General features: G+C 47.7%; 2 protein-coding genes across 6 annotated transcripts; both read left to right on the top strand.

The window, feature by feature from the left end:
* Nucleotides 1–1,268: 1,268 nt before the first annotated feature.
* LOC141749750 (E3 ubiquitin-protein ligase TRIM62-like) lies at nucleotides 1,269–7,859 on the top strand. The gene is made up of 6 exons (XM_074603809.1): nucleotides 1,269–2,288; nucleotides 2,916–3,011; nucleotides 4,086–4,319; nucleotides 4,415–4,437; nucleotides 5,438–5,580; nucleotides 6,971–7,859. The coding sequence occupies exons 1-6, from the start codon at nucleotides 1,389–1,391 to the stop codon at nucleotides 7,543–7,545; spliced, it is 1,971 nt and encodes a 656-aa protein (XP_074459910.1). The 5' UTR covers nucleotides 1,269–1,388; the 3' UTR covers nucleotides 7,546–7,859.
* Nucleotides 7,860–9,089: 1,230 nt separating this feature from the next.
* On the top strand, nucleotides 9,090–16,819 carry LOC141749904 (E3 ubiquitin/ISG15 ligase TRIM25-like). 5 transcript variants are annotated; one of them, XM_074604174.1, is made up of 9 exons: nucleotides 9,096–9,776; nucleotides 12,000–12,095; nucleotides 12,666–12,899; nucleotides 13,025–13,047; nucleotides 14,229–14,365; nucleotides 14,955–14,985; nucleotides 15,215–15,243; nucleotides 16,077–16,115; nucleotides 16,432–16,587. In XM_074604174.1, exons 1-9 carry the CDS (start codon nucleotides 9,156–9,158, stop codon nucleotides 16,449–16,451), a joined length of 1,230 nt encoding a protein of 409 aa, XP_074460275.1. In that variant the 5' UTR covers nucleotides 9,096–9,155; the 3' UTR covers nucleotides 16,452–16,587. The 5 variants fall into 5 exon arrangements, with proteins under 5 accessions (XP_074460276.1, XP_074460275.1, XP_074460273.1 ...); XM_074604173.1 differs by having other exon boundaries at nucleotides 9,097–9,776; nucleotides 15,212–15,243; nucleotides 16,432–16,819; XM_074604175.1 differs by lacking the exon at nucleotides 15,215–15,243 and having other exon boundaries at nucleotides 9,090–9,776; nucleotides 16,432–16,819.
* The last annotated feature ends 474 nt before the right edge of the window (nucleotides 16,820–17,293 follow it).

Raw genomic sequence — 17,293 nt, 5'->3', positions numbered from 1 at the left:
GCCCGGACAGCAGCTCAGGAGTCTTGCTTGGTTCTAGTCACACGTGTTTAACAAGTCCTCAGGAACCCAGAAGCAACCAGAGCAGTCCAATAACATCAGCGTTTGCGAAAACCACAGGCAGCAAGGTCTCTGCCATGGGGGGCTCATGGAGACCACTTGTTGATAGGACACTTACAGACAGTGTGCTTTGTGCCAACAGCTTCTCGGACACCTCTCAACAGCTTCTCAGAACAATGGGACAGAGAACAGAGAGGAGTAGCTTTTAAAACAGTAAAAATAAGTTCCCTCCATCCTCCTCCATGCCCTGCAGCTGAAATGAAGGAGCCTTTTATTCCCTCCTATTTCTAGGAGAAACTGAAGCCCAAGACGTAACAACTCCAAGGAGGAAAGGAGGGAGCAGCCCTGAGCAGAGCCCTCGTACAGCTCCCAGAGGAGGGCTGGGCCCCCGAACACCCACCCGGCTGAAGGGCAGCAGAGGGAAACTGGTTTTTGTTTTTTTTTTTTTCTTCCAGCTTTTTCCTTGGCACTTGGATATTGAGGGGAGAGAAGAGCCCGGGCAGTGCTGGAGCTGGGAAAAGGACCAGTGGACGCAGGGATGGGCTTTAAGGATGGAGGATGGCCAGATGTGATCTTCTTGTCCCAAATCTGGGTTCTTTACCTGATGTGCAAGCCAGTAACACACAGAACAGAGGTATTTCCAAGTTTATTCCATTAATGTGCAGGAATAGGGTGCTCATCCCAAAATGGGAGCACCCCTTAGTTTCAAAAATTTCCCTTTTTTTACACCAATCATTACATAGTCTAACAACTTATACATATTAATTGTTATTCTTTTTAATGATTGGTTGAGATTTCTTCACTTACTATGTAAATAAGTGCACAGACTCTATTTTCTTCTTCCATTGTTCCCTTTTGAGTAGGTGGTATCCTTTGTGTAGGTGGTCAATGAGTCGGTGGTCAGGATCTCCCCCTGCCAAAATTACGTTTTACCTACTCCTCCTCTAATCTTGGCAGTTCTAGGTGGTTTTCTCGGTTTGCTGACCAGGCCTACAGTTCATCACTCTCTTGACAGCAATATCCTGCTTAACAACAAAGCTACATTGTCAAGTAGTTAGTTCCTTAATTTCATTTTAGATAAATCATGTCTAGTTACTGTTTCTCTATAAATGATCAAATAGGGTCGGGGCTGTATGGAGGACTTTTAGCAGCAGTGGCAGGTTCTCCTCGGTTGCTTCGATTATGTGTTACGTTTCATTTTTCTAGTTAATACCAATTTTACTACAACAATCATAGAATTGCCTGGATTGGAAGGGACCATTCAGATCATCGAGTCCAACCATCTACCTCACTCTGACAAAAACCATCACTGAACCGCATCTCTAAGCGCAATGTCTACCCGTCTTTTAAATACGTGCAGGGATGGTGTCTCCGGAGACGTCTACCCGAGGGCTGGGACAAAGAGAAGTTACGCGGGGGACAGCTGCTCCGTCCCCCGGCTGCGCTCCTCGTTTGAGCCGGGGGGGCGGTCCCTGCCCCGGGCAGCGGGCGAGCCCCCGGCCGGGCCGGCTGCTGCGGGGGCGGCGGCGGGGCGGCTGCCGGAGGAGGCTGCAGAGCCCTGCGCTGGAGCGGCCGGAGCCGCCGCCCCTTTCCGTTTCGCTTCCCGGCCGTGTCCTTCCTCCGGCGCCATGTCCCGGGCGGGTGCGGCGGCCGGGCTGGAGGAGGAGCTGACCTGTCCCATCTGCCTGGGCATTTACAGCACCCCCGTGTCCCTGGGCTGCGGGCACAGCTTCTGCCGGGGCTGCATCCGGGAGGCCGGTAGCCGGCAGCCGTTCCCGCGGGGACCCTTTAGCTGCCCGCTCTGTGGCTTCCTGTTCGACCCCGCCATGGAGCCGCAGCCCAACGTCCAGCTCCGCAGCATCGTGGAGAAGTTCGTGGACCAAGAGGAGAAGGAGGAGGAGGAAAGTCTGGGCCAGCAGGACAAGGTGATCCTGTGCGATTTCTGCCTCCAGGAGCCCCAGGCAGCCGTGAAGACCTGCCTGAGCTGCGAGGCCTCCCTCTGCCAAGCCCACCTGAGCAAGCACAGCTCAAAGAGCCCCCTGAAAGACCATGTCCTGATGGAGCCCTGTGGTGCTCAGGTTTTGGCTGAGAGGAGATGCCTCCAGCACGGCAAAGTGCTGGAGTGCTACTGCAAGACGGATGCAGTCTGCCTCTGCGTGCTGTGCTGTGTCACCAGCTCCCACAAGAACCACGAGATCGCCACCTTGGAGGAGGCTTTTGCCCAAGGGCAGGTAAGAGACTGCCAGGACAGTGGCCTGGGCACAGATTGTGCTAGGAAAACCACGGGCCTTGGTGGCACAGAGAGCTGCCTGCAGCACAGGGATGAAACCTCTCCCTGGTTTCACAGCTGCAGACTCAGGATGGGGCTAAGTCTCCATCTTGGGATATTGGGCTTTTATTCCTACTTTTGCCCCAGATTCCCTCTGGGTATCAAACAAGATGTTACAAACACTTTCTTCCCATCCTGAGGAGCCAAACTGGAGGGACCACATAGCTTGTGGCTATGCTTTTAGTGCTCGGTGCACTTTCAAGCCAGAAGATGAGCCTGAGATGCATTTATGCAAAGAAAATTGATGGCAGAGTAACAGGAAGGAAGCAGTCAGCACTGAACATAGCTTTACGTGTGGCTATAGCACATGAACAGTTTTCAGTTTCAAATTGTCTTTCCCATGTTCGTAATTGTAGTATTTAGGTCAGGGATAAAATCTCCCAGTAAACCTTTATGTATTGATTTGTCCTGAGAGCATGCAGTAAACAAACTTTTTTGCAGGTCTAGCTTAACCCATTTCCATAAAATTGCTGATCGTGTGCACGTATGTTGGTCCTATCCTGATGTCTCCCTCCGGTTATTTTTATAGAGTGCTTTAGCTGGAATTCTGGAAACAGTGAAAACAGAAGAAGCTGCGCTGGATCAAAGCATAGCAAACCTGCTGGAACAGGAGGGGGAAGTAAAGGTTTGTTCCAAGGTCCCACATCACTTTGGGGATGGTTGCGCACTGGTAGCTGATGAGATAAGGTTTTCTTTTGCCCTGCCTCAGATCATGGATTTCGAAGCTTTTTTTAGTTCCTGGGTGGTTTCTTAGATATCTTCTAGGTTTCTTCATGGAGGGAGGATGATGAACAACTTGCTTATCAGTCTGGGAAGTACGTTCCTAGTTTCCAAAGAACCTTCGAGCTTGAAAGTTCCTGTTAAGGCCATGCCCCCTGCTTGGTGGGTGGTGGTTGACTTTTTTTTCCCCCAACTTAATTCAATTTGCAGACTCTAAAATATTTATGGAAAAGATACAGACCGTGTTACAGTCATTTCAGTCCTCCTTACAACAAGAAATCCCTTTCGGTTAGCCTGTGGTTCTAAGAAGTTGGCTAGGAATGAGGTTAAAAGATTGCTCCAAAGTGTCTTGCTTTTGCTTCCAGCAGACAAATGCCTATCTGAAAGCTCTGAAAGGACAGGGAATTTAACACAGGTCTCCAAATCATGGTTCATTCTGCTTATGCAGAATTGGCACTTGCCTGCCTTCCCAGTAAAAGTGATGGGACTGGAAGTCCTGGCACTGGGCAAAGGAAATGTTCCCTTCTAGCCTGAAGACAAAACGGTACCTGTTGGCAGCGTCCTGGCTGACATCACAGCTGCTTTCGAACAGCGAGGGAAGTTTGATGGAGGCAGGAGGCAGAGAAACTGTTTTTCCTCACCCCATCCTTAAAAGGACCAAAGGCAATGTATCAGTAGAAAAACACCAGGGCAGAATAAGGAAATATCTGCATATTGGAAAGTCTTCAGCAAGCATTGTGCAAGAAGCACTACTTTTTCGTCTTTTTCTGGTCAGGTGCCAGATGCTGGGGAAGGCCACTTAGGTCGCTTGGCCTTTCTGCCATCAGTGGGACATCTTGGTTTGTTGTCCTATGGAGAGGCACTATGTTAGTAGTTACTTCTGTCAGCCCAGAAAAGACCAGGCTCTTTTCTGAGTGAGAGTTAGTGTGGAAAATGTAAGATTTAGTCCCTAACAGCTTTGAAAGTGTTTTCTTATTAGAGTAAGGAGAGCCTGAGGAGGGATCGGCTGGAGAGCCTCTTCGGAAAGATGCGTCTGCAGCTGGATAACAGAAGAAGAAAGGTCCTGAAAGTTCTCAGTGACAACGAGGAGCAACAGCTTTCTCAGATTCAGATGCAGATACAAAAATACAAAGAGAAGAAGGATGCAGCCAGCCAGGATGTACAGAAGCTAGAGGCTCTGAAAGATCAGAAAGACCGACTTCTTTTCACCAAGGTACCTAACAGCATTTCCCTTCCCAGAGGTGCTCAGATCTTGGGCTGGCCTTTGCCTGCGCTATGTTAGTTCTGATTTCAAAATGTCTTTTACAGGCTTTCGCAGCGATTTCAGACAGGTAAGCTCTTCCCAAGGTGGTCTGGTATTGCATTTCATGTTGCTTCAGGTGACTATCAGTCATTCCATGACTGATAGTCCAGTGGTGTGGGCTGCTAGCCCAGCCTGCACGCACTGTGGCCCCACAGCTCCCTGGGCTTACACAGCTGCCCCTTGGGCACGCTGATGGCACGCTCCGAGCCTGGCTTCCTCAGAGACCTGGAGAAGCCCCAGAACCTTAACAGAGGTCACATGTGACTCTTCATAATAACATGGCTTATTTTTCTGTACCCTCCCCACCTCAAGATCCATTCTGACAGTGATTCACACAGAATTCTAGGGGTTGGAAGGGACCTCTGGAAATTATCTAGTCCAACCCTCATACCTGAATATTAGGGCGGTCATGCAAAGGACGGATGAGCTGAGATATCCTGAGCCATCCTCCACTTTGCGTTGCCTTCTGCTTGTAAGAAGTTAATGCGGCGGGAGCTGAAACATGTAGTGAAGTCCTGAGTCTATAAAGTTCATGGCTCTTCTCCTGAGCTGTTCCTCCACCACAGCCCACCGCTGCGTGGACATGGGCTCCCCCAGCCCGACCTTCCCCCAGCCCTGCATTTCAGGGGCAGCAGTTGCCCCTTGGCCGTGATAACACAGCGCATCTCGTGTGCTGTCCCAGCATCTGCCCCTGACACCGCACCAGCTCCTGCTGCTGTAACCACAAACGTGATACTTGGGGTCCATCCCGGCAAAAACTGGGGCTGAGGGGGCTCAGACAAGGTCTTCTGGGGATAGATATTGTCCATGGAGTGAATTTCATCCTAAAGATGTTGAAGAGGTTTGGGGTTCTGGGAAAAGACCAGTCAGAGGGGAAGTCCCTGGTAAAACTGCAGAGAGAGCGGGGACAGAGGCTGCTTTCCTTATCTCCTATCGAGGCTGGGTGTGGAGTGGGGGATGCAGTTGTTGGCTCAGTGATGGTTTTCTGAGGACGTGCTGCTCTTCTGATGTCTTTCTGCGTGTTTTAGGAAATGCACGTCAGTTCCTAAGGAAGCTCATGTACAACTGCTAGTGCCACCCGTTACTTTGGATGAATTAACAACAGATGCTGTTCTAAGGCTTTTCAGGCAATTCCTCTCAGACATGCAGTCCTTATTTGAAGCACCACCTGGTAAGTGATCATTTCACTACCTGACAAGCAAGATGGAGAAGCTAAAAAAACGTATTTAAGAAAGGACTGTAATAATACACCAAGTACCTCTAGAAGAACTGATTACTAACATTGTATGAATATTTTCACGTGTGTACATAAAAGAGTGCTTGTTTTGGGCTTCAGCGCTCTGGGACATGCCTGTTAAAATAGGTTCTGGGTAAAGAGATGCGGATGTCCTAGGAGTTTTCTGGGAGGATTGAGAGAAGAGAATAGCAACACCACTTCTGTCTGTAGCATCACTTTGATTCAAAGCATGGGGAAAGTTGAGAACTCATCACCGCAGGGCAGGAGGAGTTTGTCTTAGGATGTAAATAACCTACTCTTTCTAGGTAAATAGTTCTACTCTTTTGTAATGTTTTGTAAGATCAGCCTACAGTCCTGGTGCTGTGCACAGTGGATGCTTGTCCAACTGAACTGAAAAAATTAGGGTTCCTTTGTTATTGCTCTCTTGATGGTGTTTGAGCCCTTGCTGACAGTGAGCCTAGGGACAAGACTGAGAGACAGCCGGGGTGGGAAGGCTCTGTCCAGAGCGTGTGTGACAGTATGTGACATGCACACCTAATTGGCCGCCGTCCATACAGCCCTGGGTTCAGTAAGAAGCACACCATGCTCACGGCCGCTCCTGAGCTCAGTCTCTACCATCCCTGTAAGCATACTCCAAACCAACTCTGGCTAGAAGGCCGCAGATCCATGTTTTCCTAATTATCCATGCCATCTGAGCAACTGGGGTTGGTTGCCCAAGCAACTGCCATTGTTTCAGTTTCCTGAAGGAGTAACTTCCAGAGCGGAAAATGCCACAATATTGAAATGCATTACCTGCAAGAGAAGGTTTGAATAAAAATATTCTGCAAATGCCTGAGTGTAGAATTAACTTCTTGTGACTGGCCGTGCTAGGAAGTTTTGAGAGTTCTAGAAAACAACTTCAAATGATCCTGAGCAAATAAGCTTTTATAAAATGGCTGTGCTGCTGTTCGCACATCCTTGTACGTGCAAGTTAATCTGGGGAGTTTTTAAAAATGCCTAATGAAACTGCAGGGCAATGATGGAAAACTAAAATCTGAGAGTTGCAGTAGTTGGAAAAAAAAAAGCAAAAAGACACTTTAAGATTGTGAAAGAGCAGCATTTCTTGAAATGTGATATTAACCTGCTTTAAAATTACATAGGAGCAGCTAGGAGAGTTGTGGAAGGTGTTTCACTTAACATATGCTTTTAATGACTCGGGTGGGTTGGACTTGAATTGGATGACTTGGATAGGATGACTTGGATTGGGAAACCTAGCTTTCAGCAATGGGGATGTATGCAAATCTGCACAATTATCTGTTAATGTGTTTTTTTTTTCTTTCTATAGTTCATGAACATCTGACTCTTGAAGCGTGTGGATTAGGGTTTCCTCAGAGTTGCAAGGTAGTCTCGGCACCCCCACGCAGTTCTTCGCAATCTCAGAAATTACGGTTTCAACTCTTTGATACCCCCAACCACAGGTCACCTGGCTTTACATTCCAATCCAATATTTACCAATCTGCGTCACCACCTTTGGAAAGCACCTATGCCACCGAATGCAGGAAGAGTGCCCAGAGCTTCTCAGAGGGCTGTCACTTCTGGGAGGTGGACACCAGCAATGCAAGGTGCTGGAAGCTCGGAATTATTTGTGGCAACTTTCAGTGCTGCCTGGAAAAGTCTTATGATTACCTCCTTGTGTTCCTCGGTCAAAGAGAGATCACAAAAAAGAACTCTGCTATAACTCTCACAGTGGTCAGGGTAGAACTAGACTGCAGAAGAAATACACTGTCATTTTATAACGCATCTGTTAAGGATGCAGATCCTGACAAGAGCCTCAGGCTTATAGAGACAATAAGCATCCCTTTGAACTATCCCGTCCATGCTATCTTTGGCACGTCTGATGGCTCTTTGGAGCTCCTGTAGTGATGTGGGGACAAGGTGCTGTTTTGTATTTCCAGGCCCAGCTACTGCGACTGCTACTGGGTGGAGGCTGTGCTAAGCTGGCATATTAGAAATGGGGTTTTGGGCTGCTGTGATGGCTCATCGGTGTGAGGGCAAGGCCTCTGTGGGGTATATCACCCTGCTGCTTACCGCAAGAGCTCCTATCCTATTTGTTCAGTTAATCATGATGGAAATACCATTAAGTTGCAATTTTTGCTCGGCTGTATCAAATGCTGTGTTGGCTGCATGTTATTAAAGTAATTTAGATTGCAAAACTCAATGGCAACTTAGTTTGTAAAAAAAAAAAAAAAAAAAAAGCTGACAGAGCGTTAACTGCTAGAGAGCTAAGCAGCAGCAACGCTGACCTTTGCTCTAACGCATCAGGTTTTACCTCTGCCCGTCCTGCACAACCAAAGCCGCCTCTCGCAGAAGCAACGGTGGCCGGGGAGGCGAGCAGAGACTAGGTGGTAAGACACCTGGTTGCCCTTGCTCTCTGCTGCTCTCATCCCCCGTGAGCTCTCTGATGGATCACTTAGCGATTTCCTGCCCCGATGTTTATTTTCTCCTTGCCTATGCAAAAATCTCACAGCAAAGGGAGCGGTAAGGAGGAAAACTGCTGTGCCTCTAGTCTCTGCCGTCGTGGGGCCCGGGTTAGTTCGTTCTTATGATTGTTCAAACACCTTGGAGAGGAAGAGGTGATGTCCCTGCCTGCTGCTTGTGGTTCTGCTGCTTTCAGACAGAGCCAGGGTATTCGCATGAAGACACCCAGGCAGGAGCTCTCTGCCCCAGCAGCGTGCAGGACCTTAAGGGACACTACAGTTTTCCATATGTTCAAAGAAATCCTTGTTCAGTCTTAGAACAAGGAGGCTGTGTTTTGGGTTTTGCATGTTATACACCAAAATGATATGGAAAACCATGCAGGTAGAGTTGGGTCTCCCGACTGCGCCTGCAGGGGCTGCTGCTCTGTGTGGTCTCAGGGGGCAAAGCCAGGTAAGCAAGGCTGGTGGTACGGCACAGGGACATTCCTATCCTTGAGTGCCTTTCCGGGAGCCTTTTTACCAGCCCCCATTTCCCTGTCCGCTGGCAGCAGGTAGGAGACCAGCCTCAACACATCCCAGTACAAATTCCCCCTGGGTTCTCCCTATTTTACCTTGAGGGGAGCATCTGTAACTGTTGTGGAGAAGAACCAGACAAAGCAGAGGGAATTCCTGGCTTACCCCAGCCAGGCTTATCCTCTTCTCATCCAGGGTTTATCTTTTAATTTGCTGCCCCTGGCGTGGGATTGAGGATTTTTCCAGGAGGGCAGAGGGCTGCAGGAGAATTGTCCAAACCCATGCCCCCCCCAGCACCCCCTGTTCCCACCAGCCTGCTGGGGGCTCACACAGGGAGCAATGCTGCCTGAGACGGAGGGCAAACATCTAAAAGTTTACAAGAGTTTACACGAGCTGTTTGCAGGAGGAGCGTGTCTCTGCTGGCCTGTCACGGGGCGGAGAGGAAGGACGCTGGGCTGGATCTCCAACCGGGGCACAATGCCAAGGACGTCCTTTCAGTTTCATTTCTCACAAACTGGCTAACGCACCATTTCCGCAGCCATGGCAAGAGCTGAGGAAGGATTTGGAGGGGGTGCTAGCCTGGAGGATGAACTCAGCTGTCCCATCTGCCTGTGTCTGTATGGGAACCCGGTGTCGCTGAGCTGCGGTCACAGCTTCTGCAAGCAGTGCATCCAGAAGGCGCTGGGTGCCCAGCATCAATCTGGGGCCCTTTACTCCTGCCCCATGTGCAAGCTCCAGCTGGGGCCCATCCTGGAGCTGCAGAGTAATTTCCAGCTGCGTAGCATCGTGGAGGCATTTCTGGCCACTTCTTCCAAAGGACAACATGGCAAGGACTCTGCAGAGGGGAAGGAGGAGGTGGTTCCCTGCGACTTCTGCCTGGATTTCTCCCAGCTAGCGGTGAAAACCTGCCTGAGCTGCGACGCGTCTTTGTGCCAGGCCCATCTGAACAAGCACAACACCAAGGCTTACCAGCAGCACCACATCCTGGTGGAGGTGGGCGCAGGCAGTGTGGCGGAGGAGAGGAGGTGCCTGGAGCACGGCAGGCTGCTGGAGTGCTACTGCCAGGACGAGGGGCAGTACATCTGTGTCTTCTGCTGCATCGTGGGGTGCCACAAGGGCCACAGCATCATCACCCTGAAGGAGGCATATGACAAAGAGCTGGTAAGGGGCCCTCCTCTCCCCACGGCCCCTGCAGGGTTTGCCCCAAACTTCTGATCTGGAGGAAGCCGCAGTAAGGCTTTCACCAGGGAATCATAGGATCATAGAATGGTTTGGGTTGGAAGGGACCTTAAAGATCATCTAGTTCCAACCCCCTGCCCTGGGCAGGGACACCTCCCACTAGACCAGGCTGCTCAAAGCCCCGTCCAGCCTGGCCTTGAACCCCTCCAGGGATGGGGCAGCCACAGCTTCTCTGGGCAACCTGGGCCAGTGTCTCACCACCCTCATAGTGAAAAATTTCTTCCTAATATCTAATCTAAATCTCCCCTCTTTCAGTTTAAAACCATTACCCCTCATCCTGTTGCTACACTCCCTGATAAAGAGTCCCTCCCCATCTTTCCTGTAGCCCCCTTTAGGCACTGGAAGGGGCTCTAAGGTACCCCGCAGCCTTCTCTTCTCCAGGCTGAACAACCCCAGCTCTCTCAGCCTGTCATGGGGGCAGGGGGGCAGCAGCTCGGGGGATTTCATGTCCACCCCAGCGGGGACTGGTGTGCTGTGCTGGAATTTGGTTTTAATTTCCTCCTTGGTGTTGCCAAAGCAGCCTGGCAGGCTAAGCAGAGGGAGGAGAGCAGAGAGAGGTGTTTGGGGCTGAGCAGGGTGGGTCGATGCTGCAGTGTGTGTTGCTGTGCTGGGGAGTGAGCCCGTACCGTCGACCTGCATGCCCATGGCACTCGTGTGCAGCCCTGGGCAACTGCAAGCTGCCACTCACCAGGGTGTTCCTGGCTGGGATTAAGAAGTCTCTTCCTCCACCGACCCTTGAGGATGTCGCCACTGCTGATCTTTGGGTTGGGAAACAGGTTTTCCCACTCGAGGCTCTTCCCTTCCCTCTACCCTGAGGTTTGCCCAGCTGTCAGGCCATCATCCCAGTGGATGATGAGTCCAACTGCAGTCCTTGAAATGCTCCAGAACCAGCTGAGACTGAGGGGATAAAATGCGTTTCCTATGCTCACCCGCTGCCTTACATTTGACATTTCTGGGCCCAGTTTAGAGCCCAAGCAGAACAGCCTGCAGCAACCCAGTGCATGGGCAGGCAACGCCTGGCTCGCTCTCGGCCTCAGGACAGGTCACAGACTCCTCAGGAATTAGCAGGACGCATCTTTTGCAGCTATGTGTATCATAAACTAACTTTCTTCCCCAAGGTACCTATAAAAAATTCAGACAAAGAGAAGTGGGCTGTGTAGGACAGTAGCCCTCTCCTTCATCCCTGGAGCTGGTGATGGTCTCTCTATAGGGAAGCTATCTCCATGAGTAAGCTGAGATCTCAGCTGTGTATTCCTCATTAGGCTTTTTTTTTTTTTTTTGGTTTTTATTTTAAAACTCTCCAAGATAGCCAGGGAAATCAGGAATGCAGCTCTTCAGGAGAAATTATTAAAAGAGTTTTGGTGCAAGGGACCTTGGTCAAATTTGAGTATTTGTCTTGCAATTTTTCAAAAATTAAAACTTTCCAGGTGTGACAAATACCTCATGGAAAACCTAAGCCTTCTAACATTGTTTTTATTAAAGAAACAGGAATCTGGCAGCTGTGTCTGTTGTGGCCATTCATGGGTGCTCGAGGTGTGAAAACACTGCTGGAGGCAGCCAGGAGCAACCAGAGCTATTCAGAGACTGTCTAGTCCCTGAAGAACAAGGTTTAATGTCCCCTTTGAAATGTGTTGTCCTGCAGTGTAACAGCATGGCATCTGTTAAAATAAACAGCTGGGTGAGTAAGTACTGCTGTTTCGCTGCTCTTCAGAAAAGATGGTTGCTTACTACCTTATCCTCAGATCCCACAGCTGCTGACAGAGGAGAAGGATTTGGATCACATTAGGCACATGTGAAGATTCTGGCAGGAACAGAGCTTTAATGGATAAAGTGAGATTTATTCATCTAAAGCGAAATTTACTTATTTAAAAGGAAAGTTGTTTATTAACCTACCACATACAAAGTTAGACATATATGAAAATTAAACATTGACTCGAAAGATTTCAAGCTCCTATCAGTTTTCCGTTATGGCCTACCTTTATGAGGAGGTGAGTGAACACAGTTTATCATAGGACTCGGTGGTGAAAACAGGCAGGTAGAAGGCGCCTGTGCCATTTTATCAGCTCCACAAACTGCCAGCCTGGTTTAAAGGTCCCCGTGCTGCTTCCCTGCTATGAAGTTCAATGCTGTCTCTCTGTCTGCTAGAGTGAGCTCTCGGACACTGTGACGTGGCTGCAGGAACATAAACGCGCTCTAACTATTGCCCTAGAAGAGCTTCAGAAAAGCGAGAATCAGCTCAAGGTTGGTACCCAGATTGTCGCTAATTCAGAGCAGCTTTCCTCCACAATTTCCCAGAAATAAGTGATGGCAATTATACTGTTAGAAGCAGATGAATAGAAAGAGTTGTAGTCCAAAGCAGGGAAAACAGTGGTGGAAGAAACTGCCAGAAGCCAAGCTTCCTCCCAGCACAGCTCCATTGGAGGAACTAGCTGGGACACTCCACCATTAATTGTGGTTGCACAGACCAGGTTGCAGGACTGGCAGACCACAGATTGTATACATCATTATGCATTTTTCAAGTTTTCTATCTGTTAAATAAAAGAAAAACAAATTGAGTCTACAGGTGGGATCTTCAGTGTGTACTGATACAGTTCTCACACTGCTAGCTGAATTTTATCTGATTTTCTTACTATATCAGGATTAATTTTCATAACCCTCTGTTTAATCAGATATTCTAAGCAAATGCTTATTGTCCACTTCCTTCTAAGGCCAGTGCAAAGGATAGATACACTCCTAATTAATAAGCAGATACACTAAGCTGAAGTGTTGAGCTCCTGAGCCAGTGCACCATTTTCTTATCTGTTCATTTAGAGCAATACAAAAACAGTGACTTCTCAGCTGCAAAAGCTGTTTGAAGAGATGAAGATAGAGATGATTCAGAAAGAGAAGATGATCCTGAGCTACATCGAGTCCAATGAGAAAAAGCAACTGGCAGACATTACCAAAGTGAAGAAGGAAATGGAACAGAGGAGAGATAAGGCTGTGCAGCATCTTCAGTCTTTGCAGACGATGAGAGAGCAAACAGATATTTTCCTCTTCCTCAAAGTAAGCAGCAGTATCCTGCTTTTCTTCATGAACATGCCTATTTCTCAGACAGCTGCCCTTTCTGGCATTCACACTAACAATTTTTTTTCCTCTTTTTTTTTTTCTTTCGGCAATGCTATTTGTAGGAATTTAAACTCGCCAGGAACAGGTATGTTCCAGCTGAAAACACTTGTTTTCTTCTTCGCAAAAATATGGTGTAGATAGCTGGGATCAAACCCCACTGGCTGTGTCCCTCTGTCCCAGCACCCCACCGCAAAGCTGCTCCCTATTCCAGCCAAGCCAGAGGGCACCACGTCCACACAGTTGACAAGGATGGAGAGATATCAGCCTGCCGGTCCAATGGTCCCTTTAAGTTTCAGTTTCCTTGGCAGCTACACAGTTGCTGGATTCTGGTGAAAACCACTGGCTTTCATTACCAGAAAAAGATTTTTGTCAGAGACGAAGCCCATAGGGTTCAGTTTACAGCAACGCTCTCTTGGATGTGTATTGGTGACACTCCTGCACGTAAGTCCCAGAGAACAGCCTCTGCCTGCAGAGGTAACTGGCTCATTTCCTGACGATTTTTGCTGCTTCTTGTGGACAAGCTTAATAGCCAGCCAGATTTATTATCCCTTCTCTTGCAAGTGATACATTTAATTTATAACTTATCACTTCCTAATCGACGCCTGGGTGTCAGCTCTAATTCAATGGTGCAAAACCACCCGTAAGTTACAGATCCACGAGAGATTTTGCTGCATCACTGAACTCCCCAGGCGCGTGAAGGGCTAGCTCAAACATCCAGCTGGATTTTAAGATGTCATCTCCGCAACTTGTACAAATTAAAGCTGAGTTTGAACTTGGATGGTGGGGATAACTTTGAATCGCCGTCTACCTAGGGGCTGTGCTGGCAGCAACACAGTCCATTACTCACAGCTGTGCCGCAAGTCAAAATCTAGCCTGTGGGATCAAAGTCATTTTCCAGAAGCCTGGACACCATTTAATATGTTTGGCATTTTCTTTCTATCACGATGGCGGTTGTGCTAGAACAGTGAGAGCCTGCCTGCAGCAGGTCAAAGCACTATTCACACAAGGGTATTAGCAAAACACCTCCCCCTTTCTCATTTTCAGTATTTGGAAGTTCCCATCCAGGTTTGGTAAGCAAAAGGCATTACCAAATAAATAATAATATATAACAATTCCAATGCCCGTAACCTCACCAGAGAGCTCTTTACCTGATAATTCATGTTGCCAAAGCACCCTCCTCTTTGTTGAGCCCTTCCGAAGGAAGGAGTTTGTTAACTTTCTAATACTAAGTGATTTTCCCTGGTGAAATGACTGCCTGCACCCAAGGATTGCCAGTCAGAATTTCAGCGTCAGCAAGATGGACGTGGTGGGAGTGCTGCTGGATCAGGCCTGGATCGACTACTACCGACACCTGATACGGAAATTCGTGGATCGCCTGGGCTCACTGCAGAAAGCCGTGCAGAGTGAGTGATCTGTCCTGACCCTGGCACCGCTGGCCCCGAGTGGAAAACAGCGAGCCATGGGGTTCAGAGGGCTGGGCTGACAGGGATGATGAGGATTTGGATGGGATCTTGGGGGTGTTGGAGAGGGGAGGGTGAAGGGGGCAGAAAGACTATTTCTGGGGATAACAAGGAAGAGGTCTGCTCCTACCCAGTGTAAGGCCAGCTTCACCCCTGTCTGATGTGGTTTCCTGCTCCCACCTACCTCCCGAGTCTTCAGGTGCTCAGTCATGCTTTCAAGAAATGTCCTCTTTGTTTGCCCACACAGAATCACAGAATGGTAGGGGTTGGAAGAAACCTTCAGAGATCATCTAGTCCAGCCCCCCTGCCAGAGCAGTTCCACCTAGAGCAGGCTGGGCAGGAACACATCCAGGCAGGTTTTAAGTATCTCCAGAGGAGACTCCACAGACTGTCTGGGCAGCCTGTTCCAGTGCTTTAGCACCCCTATCCCCATCTAGTTTATCTATGACCATGAGATCCAGGGGTACAGTACCAAGTCCCAAACTTGAATGCTTTGCCAGCTTTGTAAAACATTCTTCTCCATCTTTCTTAGGTGTACTGACCAACCAAATTATATGGAACAGGTAAATCCTTTTCTTTGCTTATAAAATTTCTCCAACAGTTTCTCATTTAAGGACTGTATATCCTGAGCTCCTCTGCTTCAGTCTCAAGGAGAGCCAAGCAGAGTCTAGAAGGTGGTCCTTCATCTCAAAAGAGGGGCTCAGGTCTATTCACGTCTCTCATTTTGTTATTAACAAGATGTGATTTGTGCTTTACAAGGCACTAACATTCATCACTGTTTCTTTACAGTAGGGCTTCAGATACTGGTACCTCTTCAAACTGTAAGTGTTCAAAAAATACTAGTTATTCCTCGGGACTCTGGCCTGGGGCTGAGAGTCTTGCAGAGATAATCTCTCACCTAAAAATGTGAGCAGTGTTTTGTTGCATGCATCTCCTCTCCTTGCCAGAGGTGAGACCAGCAGGAGTGCAGCCTCAGGGCACCACATCTGCAGCTGGCAGAAATCTCTGGGAAGTCACCAGAGCAATCATTTACCTTCAGCCTGAGGGAGGGACTGGGTTTGCTTCGGTACTCAGTAAAGGTCTGAGCCTGCTCCGAGGAAAGACCGCGGAGGGGTTCCCACCAACTGAGCAGGAGCTGGAGCAAACCCAGTGCCTGAACGGATTCCCAGGGAAATCCAGGTGCTGCAGGAGATACTAAATCTGTAAACAGTATTTCTCTTCAGATAGCACTAGTCCACTGCTCAAATAGATTTCTGCTGGGTACAGTGGTGCATCTTTTCTACAAGCTTTTTTGAAGAAAACTTAGTTAGAAGTTATTTGAAAAATATATATTTTTTTTTTATTTTTTAATTGCTGCAACTAAAGTTCAGTTTGCAAATAAGTTTTTCTTAATTCATAACTTCAAAATAAAATCCTACTTTCTTCATCACTTTTTAATTTTTGGAGGGGAAAAATACTCTTTTCTGACAAGCATTTTTCAGGGACAAGTTAATGGTAAAATTTTACTTCGGAAAGGATGTGTTTGAGAACAGCTGTTCAATAGGGGGGTTGAGGACAACGTACTCTTGCCGTAAGTGCAAACTTATTTGTTTTACCAGACATATTTGAAAAACCAGAAAAAAATGTTGTTTTCTTTTTTCAATAATTCATGTAGGTGATAATGGAGGGAGAGCACAAGAGGCATACGGTGCAGGTAAGCGATTAAATGGAGTTTTAATTACACAGCACAGCTTAACAATACAGTTGTTTTCACTTAACGTAATGCCAGCCTCAAATCTAGAGGTATATTTTTAAATCAGCATACATGGCCATTTATTTGTCTTGTGAACTGTCTTCTACAGACAGATTAATGTCTGTATTCTATACAGAACCAGACAGTTACTCAAAACAGGGGAAGGAGAAGAAATATTTTTTCTGATGCAATGCAAAGCTGTATTTGGAAGCAACTTGTCAAATATTACTTTATTATTACAGTAAGTGAACCTTTTCCATCTTTTGTATTCCTGCAGCACGAAAACAATGGAAATGATCAAGTGACAGATGTGAACAGAGTATGGTCCACATATGCCCTGAAGTAAGGGAGAGATGAGAAGTCAGAACTGAAATGCAACGAAAAAGCTGAATATTGCCAAAAATGTCTTCTAATAATAGGGACCTGCCAAGTATCTTGACCTCCCCTGCATACCTGCTCTTAAAAGCAATTCTGTAGCATGTACAAATTTAAAAAGGAAGTGCTAAGAATTAACATGAACATAAGAATAGCTCCACGTGCTGCTGGCTTCCAAACTGTGGACTGTAGCATCTCATGATACTAATGATACTTGTATACTATTAATTGTGGTGACTATGCTGTCATTATGTGGTTGGATAACGAAATAAATGGCTATAGATATAGATAAGCAAGGCTGGCTGATTTCATGCTATCACCAGGAATTAATTGTTGAAAGCATTGTTTGTGGATGGCTGCAGTAGAAAGCTGTTCAGGACCATGCCACAGATTTGGATTATCACATTTAACACAAGTGATCTTTGTAGCAAAGAATTAATTATCTTTGTATGAAACCAGCTTAGTCAGCCCTAAGTCACATTTTTAACAATTCTCCTAGAGAGCGCTCAAAGAGCCATGCAAAATTCCATGGTCAGCAGCCTATGAAGATGCTTTACTGGCCACATCTCCATGCGTAGAGATGTTCTTTTCTGATCAAGCATGTGCCGTGCTTTCCACATGTAGCCCTTAATGCAGGTGTTGACTCCACAAAGGCATTTCATGGACGCTGCCAGGCGGACAGGCTCACTCTTTGTTGCTGTAGGGTGCTCTGTGCCCAGCTATGCTTCAGATCGAACACGTAGGTTCACAACCTGGATGTTTCT

This window comes from Larus michahellis, chromosome 11 (assembly GCF_964199755.1).
Source record: "Larus michahellis chromosome 11, bLarMic1.1, whole genome shotgun sequence".
NCBI lineage: Eukaryota > Metazoa > Chordata > Aves > Charadriiformes > Laridae > Larus > Larus michahellis.
This window is presented reverse-complemented; position numbering and strand designations above follow the sequence as displayed.